The sequence below is a fragment of the Mauremys reevesii genome, linkage group 3 (assembly GCF_016161935.1).
Source record: "Mauremys reevesii isolate NIE-2019 linkage group 3, ASM1616193v1, whole genome shotgun sequence".
NCBI lineage: Eukaryota > Metazoa > Chordata > Testudines > Geoemydidae > Mauremys > Mauremys reevesii.
This window is the reverse complement of record NC_052625.1, coordinates 120,701,090-120,721,947: the sequence shown is the minus strand read 5'-3', so window position 1 is coordinate 120,721,947 and position 20,858 is coordinate 120,701,090. Positions and strand designations below refer to the sequence as shown.

Below are 20,858 nucleotides of genomic sequence, written 5' to 3'. Positions count from 1 at the left end.
ATGTTTAAGTGATCTCATGATCTATTCCACATCTTTCAGTCCTGCCCCACAAATTCATGAGGGAATTCTAGTAACTGTACAATAACTATTTAAAAGATCTGCCTGTAACATGTGGGGATGTCCCTGAAGAAGAAGTGGGAAAAGCCAAAGCTACAAGCCTTTTTAAATGTTTTTGGATATAGGGTTTCCAGTTTTAGTTTGTCTTGGTGGGATTTAAAAATATATATATATATTATATATTATATAAATAAAATACCCAACATTTAACATTACTGAAAAATTTCTTGAAAATGGTTAGGCCCTCAAGAGGAACCCATGCAATCTGGGAACTCTTTGTTGGAATAATAGGCTTCAGAGGAATCAGTTGTTTATATTAGAAGGCAAACCCTGGAACAAAGAGAATTTTCCTCATACAAATGAAACAGTGAGTCAAAAAACCTTAAACAAGAAAAAATGAATTTAAGAAACTGGAAACACTATTAGCATTTTGCAACAATGTAAAATCTATAGTGTATACTATAAGATTACATTTGTGTCTTGGGATTCTGTTGATATGAAGAATATACGATAGAAATGTTATCATACTTTATACCATAAATATCAGTGGAATCCAAAGATAAATAAAACCTTTTTGAAAATTTGGGTACATAATATTCTTTGTATAGTTATCTGATCTTTAAAATAAGCATTTTATTGTACTTCCATTTACTAAAAATCAACATTTGAAGATAAAATATTAATATAAAAGTAAAGAATGTTCAAATGCACTCCAGTTTAGAAAGAAGAGTTAATTTTAAACTACTTATAAAGTCATGTGAAAGAACTAAGCAATGTAAAGTTTTTTGATTCTCTGTGGTGCTGTTTGTTTTGACTAGTGCTATTTGCTTACTTTATTATGCCTAAATGGATGTTAAGTAGATTTAATTCACTCAGTGTATACAAGCAATCTAGTGAGTTTAATTAAACTACACTACAGTTCACTCTTTTTATAAAAATAAAAATTCCAAATATCTTAGGTGGCTTTGGATTTGGGAAGTTTTCATTTCTGTATTCAATCAGTTGCCGCTGATTTACTGCACACTACTGAATTTGTTTCTAGTTTATCTTACATATAAATAAGGAGAAAAAAAATAGCAATAATCTTGGATAAGTCCTTCAAAAAAATGAAAATTCGAGATTCAGTAACTCCTAACTCTAGCATGACTCCACTATAGTCAACAGAAGTTCCATCCCAGGAAAGAATTTAGTCAGGATAGGAATTATGCTTTTTTAAAAAACTATTTAGTAAGACTCCCTGTTTACAGTCTTTAGGCCAGATCATCAGCTGGTGTAAACTGATGTTACCATTTTACACCTGCTGAAGGTCTGACCCATTTCAGCATTATCTGTTCTGCTTAGAGCAAGTCTAAACCACGAAGCAGTTACACCCTGGATAGTTAAAAAGGGCACCAGTACTTTCACTTTTTCTATGCTAGTTCTGTCAGTGGCTAATGTGGCCACCAAGGGAGCCAACAATGGGAAATCTTGGGGGGAGGGGTGAAGAAGCTAATGTGGAAAAGGTCTAAATGACACTGTTCTTGCAAAGGTGCATAACCACCACTGTCTCACAATGCGGAATAATCCACAGTGCATAGGTATCTGGTGTAAGCCAGGTTCCACCTACTTGTGGATGCACCAGTATGCACATAGCTATTTACACACACACTGAATTTGGCCTGTGGCATGTTGGTGCCAGATTCTGATATTCATATTCTCATTAAATAGTGCTAGGATGACCAGATTTTCTGTTTTTAAAAGGGACAGTCCCTTTTTTTAGGGCTTTTTCTTATATAGGCACCTATTACCCCCCCACCCTCTGTCTCGTTTTTTCCACAGTTGCTATCTGGTCACCCTAAATAGTACTTACGAGACTAGCTCTTAATTTAGAAAATGTTTGTAAATAGTCTGAGAAACACTGATAACCATATTTCATTGTGGTGTTTTGTATCTTCAGTCTGTCCCACCCCTAAAGTTTGTAATGGAATTTCACATTTTTAAAAATGTCATGATACTTTAGCAATGCTGTAGGTAGTAGTGGGACTCTATAGATAAATAAATAAATCAAAAGCTTGTAATTAAAACTTGTAAATTAAAATGCATTTCTTGGGGGCAGAGGAAGGTACGTCAACATATTTTTATGCCCGTAGTGCAAAAACTAAGTATAATGGCATATGTATAGAGACTTTTGTCAAGATCAGTGTTCTCATTAACAATCACCTAAGGTATTTGTAATGGTTTAAACAAGGCTCAACCATTTCTTTTTAATATCTGGACCATAATTCTTAGACTTTATTTTATAAAAATCAGATACGCTATTTTTAAAAAAGGTACAAAAATGCCAAAAAAAGGACTAGTTTTATGTATTTGACAACCATAAACAATCCCCCTTTCCCTCCCCCCCCCCCCCCCAAAAAAAAAACTGGCTTGCCATCTAAATGAAGTTTTGGCAGCATTTTACATAGTGTCGAGCAGTCCTATTTGTTTATGTTTTATTTTTACAATTGCTAAGTTATTAAATTTTTAAATAAACTACTGCATATGTGTTTATTAAAAGCAGTAAAGATGTGACCTGTGCCAACTCAAACTAGGCTCTTAATAAGGCTTTTGCAAGGTTGCAATAAATCTTACATAACACATAGTTGGCAAAAATAAGCGGGTGTTGCTCACTGTGCCACACAATGCTGAAAACCTTAGAAGGGAAGGAAATTTCCCTATTTGCAAAGATGCATTTGACCCATGTTAGGAAATGTTACGCTTTTTGAAACTTTAGTGCTCTTCCAAAAAGTTTTAAGCTGCTAGTTTTTGAAATGTAATGGGCCTTAATGGAAGTTTCAGCCCCATTATTACCCATACATTCCATAAGTGACCTTGACGAGAGCTTTGCCTGGACAGCACCACCAATTTTTTGTTTTTTAATAAAATTGCTATATAATCCCCATTTCTTTTACTATGGATCTGTTCTTTAGAAGAGCAGTAGCAAAATCAGTAAGTCAAACAAGTTATCTTTCCAAACTAGCTGCTCTTCGCAGAAAGTAGAGGATTAACATTAGCAGTCATAAGAGTTTAAGTTATTATTGTGAACAAACAATTTTCTCTTAGGTGGCAGAAACTGAGGACAGGTAGAAAACGAGAAGATGAAATACATGCGAATCTCAATTTCTTACTACTGCAACTGAACCAACAGCAGCTACAATCAAGAATTCAGTTGCAAGCACAAGAGGTCAGACTAGTGCAGAGTATGGATCTTGCTAACAACAGAGGCCTCAACTTGCTACTCAATTTCCTGCTTATTGTTATGGTTCTGGTGCTCATGTTTATCCTTGTGAAACTCATGTGAATCTCGAGGTTCTGCTTTTTTTGCAATGATAACTTAACACTTCAAACTATCTGAACATAACATGTAAAGATTGCATAAGCTAGAGAAATGTCTATAAAGTATATGAATATTACGTGCTCGTGTATCTACTCTCCACCAAAATAGCTTAAAAGCAAAACAATCAACATACTTGCTGAAGGCTAAGAGGAGTGTATAGTTCCATGCTGACAACAAAAGGACACTGTATCTAAGCATACACAGTACTCTTGCCACTGGTATAATAAACTGATTACTTGTATTTAAACAACTAAGAATCAAAGGCAGGAGTCTTCTAGGAGTACAATCTCTGCAAAAAGGATAAGAGAAATAAAAAAACGGAATCTTCATAGGAGCAGCCTCTCTGAAGAAAACTGAAACACAGGCCTCAAAAGAACAAGAGAGATGCCTAAAGCTGATTGATGGCAAGTATCAGATTAGTTACGGAAAAGAAAGACAAAAATGTTGTTGTGGCTATTCAAAAGCAAATCCCACCATCTGGTCACAGGATTGGTCATGCATGTTCAAATATAAAAAAATTATTAACTGCAGCTTTTTAAAAGGCGCACCATCCACCACCGAATCATTTGAAAAAACCTCAGCAAGCAGTTCTATTATGCATCAATACTGAAAGAATTTCACCTATCACCAGCTGTTAAGCTTAAAATTTTGAGCAATAACAAGGTAATATAAAATAGAGAACACTATCAAGTCTCACTCTACTTCAGCCTCTCTGAAGTTTGCTGAAACTCTCATGCAATAGTAGATGGGACGGCCTGTATACTTACAATTAAAGCTTTTCACTGTTGTCTACAAATGAAGTATGTGCAATAAATATTTAAACAGCCTTTCCAAAAATCAAAAAGACATATATAGCAACAAGCTGTAAAGTCAATAGCTATTCTATGTTGATACAGTATTGTCAATTTCTATATCGATTGTCAATGTATGTTTCAAAGAGGAAAAGTTACCCAGCTGCTTCATAATAAGCACTTTATCACATTTTGTTTGATATTTTGGAGGATATTCTGCTTTTATAAAATGTCTGTACATTCATATACAAGGGATCTAAATTATAGCAAAGGGTTCGTTTAATGTTTCGATTAACCCTTTAGAGCCTCAATGAGTAGGCACATTACCACAACATGAAGTATACCAAATCCAAACATACAAAGTGATCCAATTTTCTAACGGCATGCCTATTCACAGATATATGCAGCATATCGCTTTAGAATGTACTGTGTATATACGTAAACAACTACAGCTATCTAAGAGTTTGTATCAAAAGAAACAATTTGAGAAAAAAAAGGAAAAAACGGTGACTCTATGGGTTGTATTTATATTTCACTTTTTATCCAAAATCACTTTACAAACAAAGCATACAAGAATCTCACCACTCTCCACTAATGTATAGCTACCTCTGGGGAGGAATGAAACAACTGTTTATCAACCAGTGACACTACACAAGTTTGAGACAGATAATAAAACATACAGCTTTAACTAGACAGAATATAAATTTGTATGAGCTACTGGGAGTAACATCTTCTGCAGCAAACAGAGGCATAATATTTTTACTGATCAAAAATGGTCAGGATTGGATTTACACATCAGCCATCAGCACGTATTGAAAACCAGTCCCAAATACTTATTGTATTAAGATGAATCCCTAGTTGTCAAATCCCAAGACCACCTACTTCACAATGAACAGAATATAAAAAGCAACTTCAGTGAGGCACAATGAATATTAATTAAACTAAAAGTGACTGCAGTTTTTAGCATGAAAAATTCTCTCTGAAAATACCATTTAATTAAAATTTAAATTTTCTGTGGGGAAATGTTGATTTTGAGAAAAGGATTTCAATTTTTTGATCAAGTAGGATGAAAATAAAAATATTATGAGTTGACATTTCAAAATGAAACTTTCTTCATTTTCAAAATGTCAATTTGAAGAGAATGGTATCATTTGAACATGTCAGATTGTTTTGCTCATAAATGTAGACATTTAGTTGAATATTTCCAATTCACAAGTTGAAATATTTTGATTTGCAAAACGTTGGGATATTTTGACTTTCCATTCTGATTTGGAATGCAAACTAATTTTGAATTGTCTAAATTTTCCAAGAGACGAAAATCTCATTTCCCGACCAGCTCTAATATTAACCTATGCATGCTTTAAACAGAGAGGAGGGCTAAGCACCTTGTTAATGGAAAATGGCAAAAAGACAAATTAAGGGGAAAGCCAGACTATTCAGTAATTTCCATCCAGCACAGATGTAGCCTCCCAGATGAACTGGTGCAGTATACTAAACTCAAGTGTAATCACGGTATGAAACAAAACAAAACACACACACACACACACAAAGAGAGCATGATACAATGAGAGCACTGGGGGTAGGAGGGGGTGGTAGGATGTGTGGTGAGGACATGGGCCTGGCTTCAGCACAGGGACAGCTTCACTTTACACAGCCGCCCTGGGGCCAGTCCCAGTTTACACAAGGCAGTCAGACCCCACCCAGGAAATGGTGGGGGAGGGGGCTCCACTCATCATCAAAACCCAGCTGCTCAGATTGGGGAGAAGGCCAGCATGAGCCAGCACCCGACCCTACTCCCCTTAGTGCCTGGAGAACCAACCCCTCCCCACTCAGAGTTCCCTTTGGGCCACTGTAGCTCTGACCTCTTCGTGCCGTGACCTGGCCAGGAATGGTAGCACCATGATGCAGGACTCGGCCTATGGAGCTGCATGCTGTTTCTTGTGCAAAGGAGCAAACATGGCTCTCCTCCAGTTATTCCTGCAGGATGTTTCTGCATCCTTGGTTTCAAGATTTCCGTGGGTCCAACTGAACCCATGAACCCCTGCTAAAGCCACCCTGGCTTCCACCTATTATATCAATACTAGAGACAGATGCAAGTCAGGGTAGTCTAAAGAAGCCTCTTTTCACCAAGCAAGAAAGAGTCCTGTGGCACCTTAAAGACTAACAGATATACTGGAGCATAAGCTTTTGTGGGCGAATACGCATGCGTCTGACGAAGTGGGTATTCACCCATGAAAGCTTATGCTCCAATACATACGTTAGTCTTTAAGGTGCCACAGGACTCTTTGTTGCTTTTTACAGATCCAGACTAACACGGCTACGCCTCTGATTCTTTTCACCAAGTATACAAACATACTATATATTAAAAGAGAAGGAAGATATTCTTCCAAAGACACCTAGTACATAGTACTAATACACAGGTGTGCAACCTTCTGAAACATTTCTTACTGTATGTTCTCCTGCAGTTTTCAAGGCCAAGTATTTTCATTTTAAATCTTGTTTCTAGTGCTGCTGTACAGCATTCAGCTCTAGATCAACAGTATCAAGGTCTGAGAAACTACTATTCACAAATACTCATAGTCAAACCTTTCACAGCCTTAAGGGGCATATTTCTTCACTCCAAATTTTATGCCCAGCTTCCAGTTGAATCAATGGGAGCCTTGGTCGTGCATCTGAGGCTAAAATTTTGCCCTAAGAGGTGCCTAATCCTGCAGCACTTTCCTGTGGAAAAAGTTACCTAAAGATGGGATTTCTGTGTGCTGGAACATTAGGCATCAGTAGGGAATAACTAAGCGTAATGCCTGATGGCATGGAAATATAGTGTGGATCTTTCTAGCTCACTAAGAAAACGTTAACCTTATGTTTAAAAAAAAATCTGCTTCTTGAACGTCTGTTTATACCATAGATTAAAGGATTTGATGAGAGATGCCCTCAGAACAGCACATGTTGGTGAAGACAACGTCAAGAACGCTCCCATACTGTTACTGAGTATCAGAGAAACACTTAAAATAGTAACCTCCCCTGAAATTTGTTTCACAACGCATGTGTAGATATTATAGCCTGAGGTGAACATCTTATAATCTCTTCAAAGTAATATGCATCTCCTTTGAAAATCTAATCTGTTGATCCACATCACTTTTATATACATGTATAAAGATGCTTTCCACATAGCCTGAGGTTGAGTACAGAATGTGTTTAATAAGCCAACTTTTCTACACACACTTTCTGATGTAATGTTCAGGGCAAGTTATCATTGTTCTAGCTACATACTTAGTCAAAGATAAATTTGGTTATAATTTTGTGTTGTTTTCTTTAATGTAGAAACAGCGTATGTGGGTTCTCTCTGCCTGCTCTAAAAATCACTGTATTTCAATCAGTACACATACTGTACTTCCAAGCAGATGGCACATTTCTTATCGCACTGTTAAAAAGATTGTCACCATCAGCAAAAATGATCTCTAGTGTCATGAAATGAAACTCCTAACTCTGAAAAGGAAAATAAGGTTTATCATCCTGTTATTGTATTGTACACAGTATCACTGCTTTACTATTTTTTTTTTTTAATAAAACTAACTTTTTACAAGATTTTTAATTTTTCAGAAACAGTAGCAAATCAACTTCAGGAGATTCTGCTGTTTGGACAGTATTCAATATGTAAAATAGCATTACAAATAAATAAATTTTATTGCAGAAACATTTTAAGGTTGTTGCAATAAGATGATTTTAAAACAGCAACGAATTCTCACTGAAGCGTTAAAAGAAGGAAACTGTTCCCCCTCCTTCAAACACTGCTACATTGCTTCTAAAAGGCTTCTAAAACGCCCCTCTACCCACATTTCCCCATTCTTCAAGTGTTCCTCATGTGGCCACAAGTCCAACCTCTCACTTGAAGGAGACCGGATAGGCTTTTAAATGTGATCTATAGACATCACTCATTAATCAGCTGTATAAGTGCTTCTGCTGCTGTTAAGCAATGCTCCCACTGTACTCCAAACAATTGTGCACAGTTCCTCAGCATTCCCACCCTGTGCTAGCCACAAGTGTCAGAGTAAGGGCTTGTCGACACTTAGAGCAGTACAGCTGCACTGCTGTAGTGCTTAGTGAAGACACTACCTATGCTGATGGGAGAGCTTCTCCCGTCGGCTTAGGTACTCCACTTCTCCGAGAGGTAGTAACTATGCCGATGGGAGAAGCCCAGCATACATTTGTAGTGTAGACCAGAGCTAAGTAGCTCAGCAATCAAATGCTGGTCTCCTGCATGTCAGTTCAGAACACTTCCCCTAAAGCTACAGCCTGACATAGGGAACTTAATTTTTAAATAATAGTTGGAGAGAAAGGGCTCCAAAAGTAGTAAAAAACTGGGAATTTAAAAAAGACAAAGTTTTAAACAAAATATTGTCTTAGATTTGTTACAATCTTGAAAATCTGAAGAGTAGAAGCATCAGTGAGCTTAGCCAAAGAGATAACTAGTGTTTGTTCCCTGTGCTCATTCTGTCCTTGAACACAAATTATTCTGAACTGTGTTGACATCAGTATTTGCAAACAGACATACATGTAAATGGATATATTTTGAAATAATAATTGTAATGTATGTAATGCTTTATTTTTGTTAAACAGTGTTAAATTTCACCTTCACACAAAATAGAGGGGGACAATCTTGAATGCTTACATTTTTTTAGAAAAACAGAAGAGATTAGGAAGTGATATGTCAATATTAATAATCAGAGTGGGGTTTATAAATGAGGATATTAGGTACATTTATGAAGTAACCAATCTTGACATATATGAGGGTCATTGTCTACTATGAATCTGTTTCAAATCAAAAGGAAATGGAGTTTCCTTATAAATCAGTTCAGATTATAAAGTCCATTCAAGCATATATCACACCATTTCAACGGAAGGTTCTCGTAAAATGACAAAAAAATGTGACTAGATGTACCCTATATGTTACACAGTTTCAAAGAGTATAGATGCTGCTCTCATATAGATTGGGTAAATTGTCTGGTATAATTAACTGCTAGCAGCTGTAAATTAACAGGAGCACACTTTGCTGTCACTCAGATAATAAATGAAGCTCTAGTACAGTCAGTTTTTCATTAAATTATAGAAACAGCTTAAAAGTTTAAAAACCAACAATAGCACTGGGTGAGATAAGAATACTTTCCCCACCTGAAACATTTAATAAAAACATGCTCAATGCTGTGTCTCTTACTGCCCACCTGATGGCAGCAAACACCAAATTTCTATTCTTACCTGTATCGGGTGCTCATTTCCCCTTGTAAGATCTTCAAGCTGCTGCAGTTGCCAAGCTGCCAAACCATACGACTCCTCAGCAGTCCTACAGTCCAGAGGATTTGCATGCAACTGTTCTGTAAGCCACATTTGAGTCCTCACTGAGGGCTGAATGGGTACTCCGTTCATAGCCTGCTGTCCCAGTGTTGCATATCTGTGCCCAAAAGCCTCACCACTGGCGGAGTTGGGCTTGCTTTCAGGTAAGGCACTGTATGTCATGTCAAAGACATGTCTCCTATTTGAGGCATCTGAAACACCAAAGTCTTCTTTGCTGCAACTTTCAAATTTGTATTTACAATCCAGCGTAGAAGATCGTTTTTTCCCAGTTTCTTTGTCCTCAACTTTTAGCAACTCCATGCTATTATGCAAACAACTCGGCCCATTTGTTCTTAATGGTGGTGACATGGTCTTATCTCTCCCTGATCTGTCAGTACTAGCCCTGGAGTCCCCTGAAAGGACACTTTCATCCTGACTGCAGCTATCTGGTGTGCTGAGTTTAGACAAGGATGACCACTTCCTTACAGGCCTCACATCCTTCATGTCAAGAGAGTTGTCCACTATGCCCAGATTTTGACTTCCTCCTGATCGTAAAAGGTTTGTACTCCATTGTGAGCAGTCAGACTTCAGAGCTTCCCTGTGTTTGGAAAGTGAAGAGCTGGCATTAGACGGCATCACATGGGCAGTGGGAATAGAGACCAGTGATCGGCTGGGCTTAAACAAGGAAGTACCACTTGACGTTGAATGATCTAGGAAAAAGATTTATCAAGTAAATAAATGCAACACAAGCTCTGCCAGCAATACTGATCAAATGTCAAACTCAGGACGAAATGTTAAAGCAGCAGGCATATCCTCTGGTACATTCTTAATGGAGGACACAGTCATATTAAAAACACATTCCATGACACAGAGTTATTAGAACTGATAAATATGAAACCTATCAAAAATAACATGTTTCCTTTCTGTGGATGTTGCACAGCTAGGACAATGAAAATGGTGTAGACTGGCCAGTTTCACTACTATTTTTTTCTTTTGGGTTGCCAATGTTGCAGGGGAATGTTTTCATTTAAACAACACTGTCATAAAGTTGCCAAGATTTCTATTTAGGCTACGTCTACACTAGAGATATTACAGCGGCACAACTGTACCAATGCAGCTGAGCCACCATAAGATCTCTTGTGTAGCCGCTCTATGATGACAGGCAAGAACTCTCCCATCAACATAATTAAACCACTCCAAGAGAGCGGCTGTAGTTACGTCGGTGAGAGCTTCTGATATACTGCCATGCCTACACTACCACTTATGCCAGCGAAACTTATGTCGCCCAGGGGTGGGTTTTTTTCCCCCACACCCCTGAGCGACATACGTTTTGTCAACATAAGTGGTAGTGTAGGCATGGCCTTAGGCTGTAGAGGCTCTCCTAAATGCGGGGAAAATATTTTTTGATATTTGTATATTATGGAGATATCAGTAACAACTCTACAGTTAAGACTGTGTTGAAATTTTTAATTAAAGGAGGTTTAAAAATTCCCTCAGCCACATATTAATCATATTTCATCTCCAAATATGAAACAATAAATTTTCAAGGAAAACTAATTTCTATGCATTGTTTGTAATATATTTATTAAATTTTGCAGAGGAAACAATTTGAAGTGCTCCCTTTTTGAAATGTGCATTTTTTTGGTTCCTCTAGTTAAACAACCACAGTCCCCACAAATTCTAAATTTCTCTTTCTGAACTTCATACATACAGGCAATGTATTGGAAATAAGCCACTTTTAACATTTTAAAATTAAACCACAAACAATTATTCCCTTTTGTCTACTTCCACACTTTATTTAGGTTAAAATAATTGAGTTATGCCAAGATTCTGCAATGAAACAGCCCAGTTTGTTAGCTACTGCCATTCTCTCACATTGTCCACTGTCCCGGATTCACCAGACATCCCGTGGAGACAAGGATGCAGGCTGCTCAGCTACAGAGCTGTGCATGTGTGTACATGCACACTATGGAGGAGAAAATGGAGCTGTAAAGGATCAGTGATGCTGTGTGTACCGCATGCTTAACATTGAGCATCAGGGTGTGCACAGGCTGGGGCAAGCAGGGGCACACCCTCTCCACCCCCATAATAGGTGGGAGCACAGAACTCCTCTGGCCCCCAGAGGATCATACTGTCACTTTCTTCCACTTATCCCTGCATCTCCAACCCCAAGCGGAAATATCAAAATGTTCACAGAGGACATCAGGGAAGCGCTGTTCGGGGGGGGGGGGGGGGGGGAGAGGGAAGAGAGAGAGAGAGAGACTGGTAAGTGAAAACGGAGGTGAGGCAGAGGTTACTGAGATCTGATTGACAGCTCTCCCATAGTCAGCAACTGCTGCTTAGCATCATAGCCTGTAGACAACCAGAAGTAAGCAGCTAATCCTCTCACCATCTTCCATTAAGTCACATGGCTCAACCTTACCCATGCTCTCATGTTGTTCCATGCTGTAAGCTCATTAACGCATTATTACTTACTCAACCATCTGCAAATTAAAACCCCCCTAAGACTTTTTGGTTAAATTTTTGACAAAAAAAGGAAGTTGTCACTGTTTTTTCTCCTCAGAATCCTCAGCCTTACAGTGAGTACCAGAGTTCCTGGGGAGCCACAAAACTAGCCTGGTCAAGCTCAGTGTTCAAGGGCAAATCAGTTAACACGAACCAGCACTCTGCAGATGCTGCTTGTGGGGGTGGCTGAGCTTTGGGAAAGGCACCGTTTCTTTTACTACAAACCCAAATAACGAGGAGCACCCAATTCCTCAAGACACCTACTCCCCATTCACAGGCCAGCTCTCATTGTTCCTGCACACCTGTTGGGGCAATGTAAAAAAATATGAAAGACAACATCCACAGGGCTATAGTAACTTCCTCACATGGCTTTATCATGGAAAGCAGGCTGGGCTCTGCAGGATTTAAAAAAAAAGGGGGGGGGGATGTGGGTAGAGGAGAACACCTACAGTTCGGGGATCTTTGTCTCCCCACTCCCATCACTGATCTTTGTGAGATCCCATGCCCTGCATTGGTGTTGGGACAGAAAAGAAATTGCCTCCATTTCCCTCCCCCGCCCATCTCACTTCCATTATTTTTTGGAGGAAGAAATATTCTGCCTAGTGCCTGCCCCTCTTGGCTGAAACCCATTTTTAGAGCAGCGAACCAGGAAGACATGTTGAGCTGTGCTACCCATTTAAAACCCCAGCTAGCCAATGATTTTGAGAAGAAATCACATGCACTGGTAAAATGCTGGTGTAGTCTGTTCTGTACCTACATCATACCTGGCAACTGAATAAGCCGGAGAGTGGAAGAGGGACAGGACAAGGCAGCCACATCAGTTCTTATGCGGCTTTTTCCCCCCCCCAATAGGAAAGTAAACCCTTGGAATAGGCTGGAGCCTCCATTACTATGGAGCACAGCAAGTTCAGGGACCTATGCCACAGGCTATGCAAATGGGGCAATGATTTTAAGGAAAGAATCTTAAACAAAACAAAAAAGGAACAACCCAAATCTGCCTGGGGTAAAAAAATAAAAATAGAGAGAAAAGCGAATCACCCAAAAAAAGGTATCAGAAAGACCCTAAATTGCGATACACCGCTACCTCGATATAACGCCACCCGACATAACACGAATTTGGATATAACACGGTAAAGCAGTGCTGGGGGGGTGGGGCTGCGTACTCTGGTGGATCAAAGCAAGTTCAATATAACATGGTTTCACCTATAACGTGGTAAGATTTCTTGGCTCCCAAGGACAGCGTTATATCGAGGTAGAGGTGTATTTCTCCTGTGGCCATGAAACTGCGTTCCATTTAGCAATAACCCACCAAGAAAAAGGACTCAATCCAAAATACAAAAGCCAGGAGTAAGGGTAGGAATTAAAGCACTACTTCATCCAACAACAAGATCAAATTCAGAACCCACACAATGTTCAGACTTCAGCATTTCTCATCAAACAGGCTCCATTTTATTTAAATCAGTTTTTATGTAAAGTTTATAGGCATTACTACTGATGCTGCCTTACTGGCTCAAGATTCTTAAAATTCTCTGTTAAACAATTTTTGGTAATAATAAAATAAAATAATAATAATAATAAATAATAGAGACAAAACAGCAGAAAAAATGGAGGAAGTTATTACTGGGTCTTCTCTAAAACTACATCATAATCATATTGTATGGTTTATAATAAAATGAGTTGCTTTTCAATTATCCTATTTTCTTAACCCCTGCCATAAAATTCCCTAAAATACTTAGCTAACGTGTACAACATTTTCATGACAAACAAGTATTGCCCAAACCGACAAAGTCATACAGACAGATAATTTGGAATCTCCTGCATTACGCCTTAATAAATCTCACAATTTATTTTTACGTGTCAAAAAGTACAACCAGCTACTGGACGGGGGTGTATTTTATATGAGTTTATTCTCAGCGCTGCACTGCTGGGATGAAAGTAAAGGGAACAGCCTCAATCCTGGTCACATGTAAAAAAGAGGCAGAATTCTCATTTGAGAGAAGACCCAGATGATCATTATTTTTTTATCCTCCTACATGCTCAATTTACTCCTTGTCTGTTCAGTAAAGTTTATAACACAACATAAGAAAATATGATTTTCAACATTGATAGTGTTAAAAATCATTGATAACGAACCAAAATACTGATTTAAAATAACTAAAGGGAATCTCTGGGGTCACTTTTTGAGTCAGATACAACACATATATTAAATTATGGCCCGGGGATGGAGCAGCTAGAAATTTTTAATCCATCTCACTTTCTGGAGGAGGGGAGGGGAGGGGAGGGAAGAGAGAGGGAGAGAGAGAAGGAATTGCAAGAGGGGAAATATGGGCCAAATTCTGACTTCAGAGATACCAATGAAAAAAATGCATTCCACATGTCTTGGAGAGTATGCAGCAAGATTGAAACGGGCAAAAAACAACTTTTTGGTTGTTATACAGTATCCCAGTGCTTCCAACACTGTACTCTCGCTGCTTGCCCTCTCCAGCACCAATCACATAGGAGTGTTTATATAATTAAAAACTTGTGTTTACTAGTAGATTTTTCGTTTATTTATTTAGTGAATAAAATCTGAAACTGTCCCAAACTACTTACCTGAATCCCTTTAAAGAAGAACTTCAATTCTTTACCTGCTAAGTTTATGTTCAGGTTTCTGTATTTTTCCTCCTAGGTCCAATAATCATAATATCTAAAGAACAACAGGGAGCTGAATTATGCATCTTCCTTACACCATATTAGGTGTTTGTGAGCACATTTTTAATCAGGAAAAACGGAAGCAAAAATTTGGGACTTAGTTAAGGAAAGAAAGGTTCATCTACCACCATAATATTTTGTTTTAAAACTTACTAGATGTAATTTTAAGGCTACAAATTATATAGATGTGGTGCTTTGATACTACTATACTGGTTAGTACAGAAAATCCTACAACATTACTGAACTTGAATTTGCCATTTTAGATGTAAAACCAGTTGCTTAAGAGACCTCATTTAGGAGTAAGAGTGTCGCTATTTATCACAGTTTCCTCATTGGTACAAAAGTGTTTTCTTCTCTCAGAAAAGCCCAAGCAACCACTTAACTCATTTGCGCAGTTTTAATTAGAGCAAATACTGTATGGCACGTACATCTCCAGTGCTGCTGAAATCAGTGGGCTTTCCTAATATCAGAGGCTTTCAAGTCTGGCATTTTATCTGGGCTATAATCCGGCAGTCACTGAAGAAAATACAGGTATTAAAAAGTCACCAAAAAAAAAAACACAAAAAAAAACCCCATACTTCAAAGTACCTCTCAGATCCAAGAAAGTACTTATTACAGAAATAAAAATATTCTTAGCAATCAGAAGAGAAGGTTTAGAGAAGGCAGACATTCCTATCCTAAGAGCTCGCTAAAAAAAACCACCACCTTAAATTGGAGTGTACAGAAGTTCTGTGCTCAACTGCACAACGTCATCTTTTCAGAATGATTCTCCAAACCATGCCTGCTGCAACTCTTAGTTAGTTAGACCTCTGTGACACAGCCACAAGTGATTTAAAAAACAGCCAAACCATGACTCACACAGTCTCTGTAATAAATCATCACATCTGGCTCATGAGGGGGTGGGAGCCTGTACAAGCCTTCTCTAAACAGTTCCTGAGAACAATGAGAATTTGAGCTAGGGAGGGGGGTTTAATCAAAATTGAAGAATTGGGGCCCTGTCAAGAAAGTTTAGTGCTGCAGCCACCAGCCATGTGTTTTCCCTTGTTTCCATCTATCTGACAATTATGGCTGGACTGGAAGCCTTGATATCGAGGGGATAAGCCACTGCAAAGCGGCTGGGCGACCTTAAACTGGACAAGCAAATAGCCAGTCCAAACAAAAGAGACCACTCAGAATGCTGATCTATCATTCCCTAAAAGCAAAAATATATTTGCATGATTCAACAAAAAGCTGCCAATGGTGAGACCACTTTGATAATTTACATATATACCTCACCACACATCCTTTGGAGTCTCTCTGTACTACTTTCAAATTTTAGCATGCCAAAAACATTAAAAGGATAATTTAGTTGTAATTACTGCAGGAAAATAAACAAATTCCTTCAAACAAGCATCTCCCAAAAATATAAACTGACAGAGATATTATCTATCTATAATAAAAATAGGAGTCCAGACACAGAAGAGAAAAACTAAAGTGTGTAACGACTTCTGTACAACGATAATTTGAAACAATAAGGACTACTTAGTTAAGAGAAGAGACAAGATAAAAGGTATAGCAAGTACTGAATGGTACAGAAGAACTAAATTGACGCTTTGACTTACCCTCATTAAAAACAAAAGGTACATCCAAAGAAATTGAAAGTCAAAATGTTTAAAATGGATAAGAAGGTGTATTTGAGATTTTTAAAATACAACATAATAAACTGGTGGAACTCATTGAGGGCAACAGATTAGCAAGATTTGAAAAAGGATTATACATTTATATGGATAATGACTTTCATTAGATCAGATTAAAATGATTACTAGCACAACCCTATTACTAACTAATGGAAATTAAAAAGAAACTTCCCCTATGGCCTGGCCATTCTGTATGGGTCCATTATGGGTTGTCATGAACCCTCCTCTAAAACATTTTATATTGGCACCTGTAAGAATCAACATACTGAACTAGATGGGCAAAGAGCCTGATCCTGCATGAGAGTTCCCTTGTTTCCAAAAGGATGTTCACTAAAGGTTATAATAGGCAGCAGATCTGAACTCCTTGTTTAGCTGCTAAGTATAGAAGATTTTTAAAAAACAAAGTGAAACGTGTTTTGACTTTTTAGAGGGAAAAAAGTTTTTAAAATTTATACTCTACATGTAAAATACTAATACTACTACTAAGAAAAGGGAAAAAGGGGAAGAAAGGGAAAGGAAAAAGAAAGAAAAAGGTGTCCATAGTGCTTATCACTGCAGAATTTAAACACATCACATTCTAAGTCTTTAATCAAATTTAACAAAATGATCTCTTGAGATAGGAAGCAGTTTTGATAAGGGCCATTTCTAAAAGCAAATTAAGAAAATGAAGCACTGCTGGCAGTGAGTAAGTCATTACATAGTCGTTGTGCTGACCAGAATTTGTCTAACTAAGCAATGGACTGCAAACAAATCAGAATCAATACTTCATATTAATCTAAACTGGTCCTTATAATATCTGATGTAGACTACAATGTTTCAGTCATTTTTAAGTGTTGGGTTTTTTTTTAAATCACAATTTGGTTTGTTTTGGTAGGCAAGACACACACAAACAAAAATCCTAAAGACAAGCTTATCAACAGACGCTCAGTCTGTAATTCGTGTTGCTGCTCAAATATGGTTAAAAAAATCACAACTAGGATGATTTTGTTACATTTGTTTTTATTTCCCTTGAAATTCCATCTACCTACAGATGCATGAGTCATACACCAAGAGGGCTGCTGAAATAGTACAGCCACCAACACTAAGTAATGCTTTCTTGTTGAGAGGATGGAGACAGGAAGAAAACAAAGATGCCAGCCTGACAGCCCTCTACAGCCTGCAGAAAATGAAGGCGACAATGAAGTTTCTTCAGGAAGAGAGGAAGGAAACCCTGGAGAGCTAGAAGCTGCAGGTCAGGGAGGAAATGCAGTATGAATGCATGGTACATGGAGGAAATATAATTCTGGACTGTTAAAACAAGAACAAGGAGTTCCACAATATGATGGACAGATTCCCAGCCACCCCTCAGAAATATCCTTTCAACATCAACCTGTCCAAATGTGTCATCTAACTTATCAGTGACTGGTTTTTGGCACCCACTTCATTACCCTCCTACTGCTGTTTTGCAATGATCTTGTGTGACAGTGTACCATGCATTTGCTACCCTCTTCTGGAGGCCCTTGGTGCACTCTACCCAAAGAGGGTGTCCTTTTTGGGAAAAAGAGCTCCAAGTCCTCCAGGAGCTACCTAGATACTCAGAATCAGCAGCTGGTGGAACCAATGAGTATTCGTCCTACAGAAAGGAGCAGCAAATGCCTGGTACACACCCCTCCCCAGCCTCCCTTCTTGCCAAAAGTCACACCTCACCCATTTCCCACAAATCCTTCTGCTAGGTTATCAACTATATGGCATTGTGTTTGGCCAGATGGAAAGGATTCCAGTTACACTCAGCTTTACTCTTCAGTTCTTACCTCAAAACTCAAACACCTACCCCTTTTATTTTTAAATTAAGTACATGAGGTAAAGTTTCATTGAATTAAGCTGCAAGTCATAACTGATTAGTTAGGCAAACATTATTTTATTCACTCCAATATCACAGATGAACTAGTTAGTCACTCACCTCTATTTTCCTTGCTTTCAGTACATACAAGCTCCCTTGCTACGTTCAGATCTACCCTTCCCCCTCAAAACACACAGTATTGGCAGAGGACATGCTATAGAAAGTTCACTTTCTTAGTATTTGTAACAGTGCTGCACGTGTCTTAAACAGTAATGTTAGGATGTTAAATGGTGGTATTTCTTTTTTCTTAAGTCCATTCTCTTCATAAAATCTCCACACCCCTGGCATTCAGACATGGTATGCAGAATGCCACAAAACATCATCACCAGGAACTTATTTAAAACTATCATCATTGTGCTTCAGGATTCATTCCCACATAACCTTCAATTTTACACTACATTTTTCCTGAGGTGATATTATAGCCTTGGTTGCTGTAATCTAGAATTGTTTCTTTAAAGTAATGGGGCAAAGAATAGCATAGCTCTCTCAGAATCACATCTGTTAAGAATTAAGCATGACAAATGTATGGTCACATTGTGGAAACGTTGCTGCCATTTGGGCATGCTGAAGCATGTCATGGGAGAGGGGGAGAACCCCCTACTTTGATTTTTAGAAGCCATTGCCTAACTAGCTTGCAAAATGCGAACAGACACCCTCTTAGTTCAGGAGTACTGCACTGAACACACACACACACACACACACACACAAGTGTTCTGAGAAGAGACACGCCTGGTTGAGATACTCATTCTCCTGCATACACATGGTTCATTACAAATATGGTTTCAAATTATGCCCCAAGTGAAGATGAAACTAGGTGATCTAACATGATGTACATCCAAATTACATCACATTAATACTCCATTTTAAATATGCAGTACATATATGCTGATGAAAGGATCAAGCATAAAATCTCTCTTTTTGCTCATTAAAAAGAAAAAAAATAGGGGCTCTTGGAAAAAATAATGCAAACTTCAAGAAGCAAAAACACATTTCAGGGGATTTGAACAAAAACCTTTTAAAAAGGAATTATCAACTATAAAATGTAAACCTGGCAGTATTTTGTGCTCTGCAAACCCTAGTCTCAGAGGGACAGAACCAGGCACATGCTGCAAAGAGAATTTTTGATTAAACAAAAAATTCAGAGCCATTTGAGAAGTACAGGCAGAACTCCCAGGATTCAACATGGGAAAGCTGACTTTTCAAAAGGCACTCTCATATACATTCCAGGGAAGGGGGGAAATGTATCAATCAAAGCTTCTCCTTGAGGGTGTTTTTAAGCAAGATATACAATATTACAGTAACTGCCTACCCAGATCAGTGGCAATGCTCAAAAAAAAAAGGTTTCAAGGTTCAGTATGGATAAGCAATGGATACATATCCCAACCTCTGAAGGCTCCCCATAAGTTCTCACTGAAGGTAAAACCCATCAGTTAGAGGGTGAGGAAAGAAGAAGTGATTGCCTGTGTCTTCCTGAAGCTGTCTGCGTGCTGCTTCTGGAAGAAAATGAAAACAGCAAATAGGGGATTTGAACCTGAAAAAAGGTTCAGTGAGGATTTGATGTGAGATAAGGGTGAAGACTCATCTTACTTTTAAACTGCCTGAAGCAGTGCACCTAAATCACTCCCATACTCTCCCTGTTGCAAACAATGGTTTAGTCTCCTGAGGGCTGTAATAGTCTGGTCTAATTTTGGCTGTTGGGCTTGGTGTGGAGGTGGCAGGGTGGCATTTAGTGGCCTGTGATATACAGCAGTTGAGACTAGATGATCTGGTGGTCCCTTCCACCTGTAAACTCATAGGGTATGTCTACATTGCAACTGAACACCCATGGCTGGCCCAGGTCAGCAGACTTGGGCTGAGAGGCTGTAAAACTGCAGTGTAGACATTCAGGCTGGAGGCCGGGCTTTGGGACCCTTCCCGCTCATAAGGTCCCACTGCTCAGGCTCCAGCCCAAGCACCTATACCACACTTTTACTGCCCCACAGCCCAAGCCTCACAAGCCTGAGCCCACTGACAATGGGCCAGCCACAGGTGTTCAAATGCAGTGTAGACATATCCTATGAGCAGGGCCCTACGAAATTCATGGCTGCGAAAAACGTGTCACAGACCGAGAAATCTGGTCTCACCCGTGAAATCTGGTCTTCTGTGTGCTTTTACCCTATACTATACAGATTTCACCAGCATTTCTCAAACTGAGGGTCCCAACCCAAAATGGGATATTGGGGGGGTTGCAAGGTTATTGTGGGGGGTCACGGTATTGCCACCCTTACTTCTGCAAGGCCTTCAGAACTGGACAGCCGGAGCGCAGTGGCTGCTGGCCAGGCACCCAGCTCTGAAGGCAGCGCCCCGCCAGCAGCAGTACAGAAGAAAGAATGGCAATATCATACCATGCCACCCTTACTGCCTTCAGAGCTGGGCAGACAGAGTGGTGGCTGCTGACTGAGGGCCCAGTTCTGAAAGCAGCAGTGCAGAAGTAAAGGTAGCAACACCATACCATGCCATCCTTACTTCTGCACTGCTGCTGGTGGCGCTACTGCCTTCAGAGCTAGGCTCCCGGCCAGCAGCCACAGCTCTCTGGA

General features: G+C 38.9%; 1 protein-coding gene across 6 annotated transcripts in view; it reads right to left on the bottom strand.

Annotated features, from left to right (window-relative positions):
* CEP85L (centrosomal protein 85 like) overlaps nt 1-20,858 on the bottom strand; it is a 219,976-nt gene that overhangs the window by 84,424 nt on the left and 114,694 nt on the right. For 4 of the 6 annotated variants that reach the window (XM_039532805.1, XM_039532807.1, XM_039532806.1 and 1 more), the window contains one exon: nt 9,457-10,241. In XM_039532805.1, coding sequence (XP_039388739.1) covers nt 9,457-10,241 — 785 coding nt within the window. Of the gene's footprint in view, nt 1-9,456; nt 10,242-14,628; nt 14,723-20,858 lie in introns of all 6 variants that reach the window. The other 2 variants (XM_039532809.1, XM_039532810.1) reach the window with 2 other exon arrangements.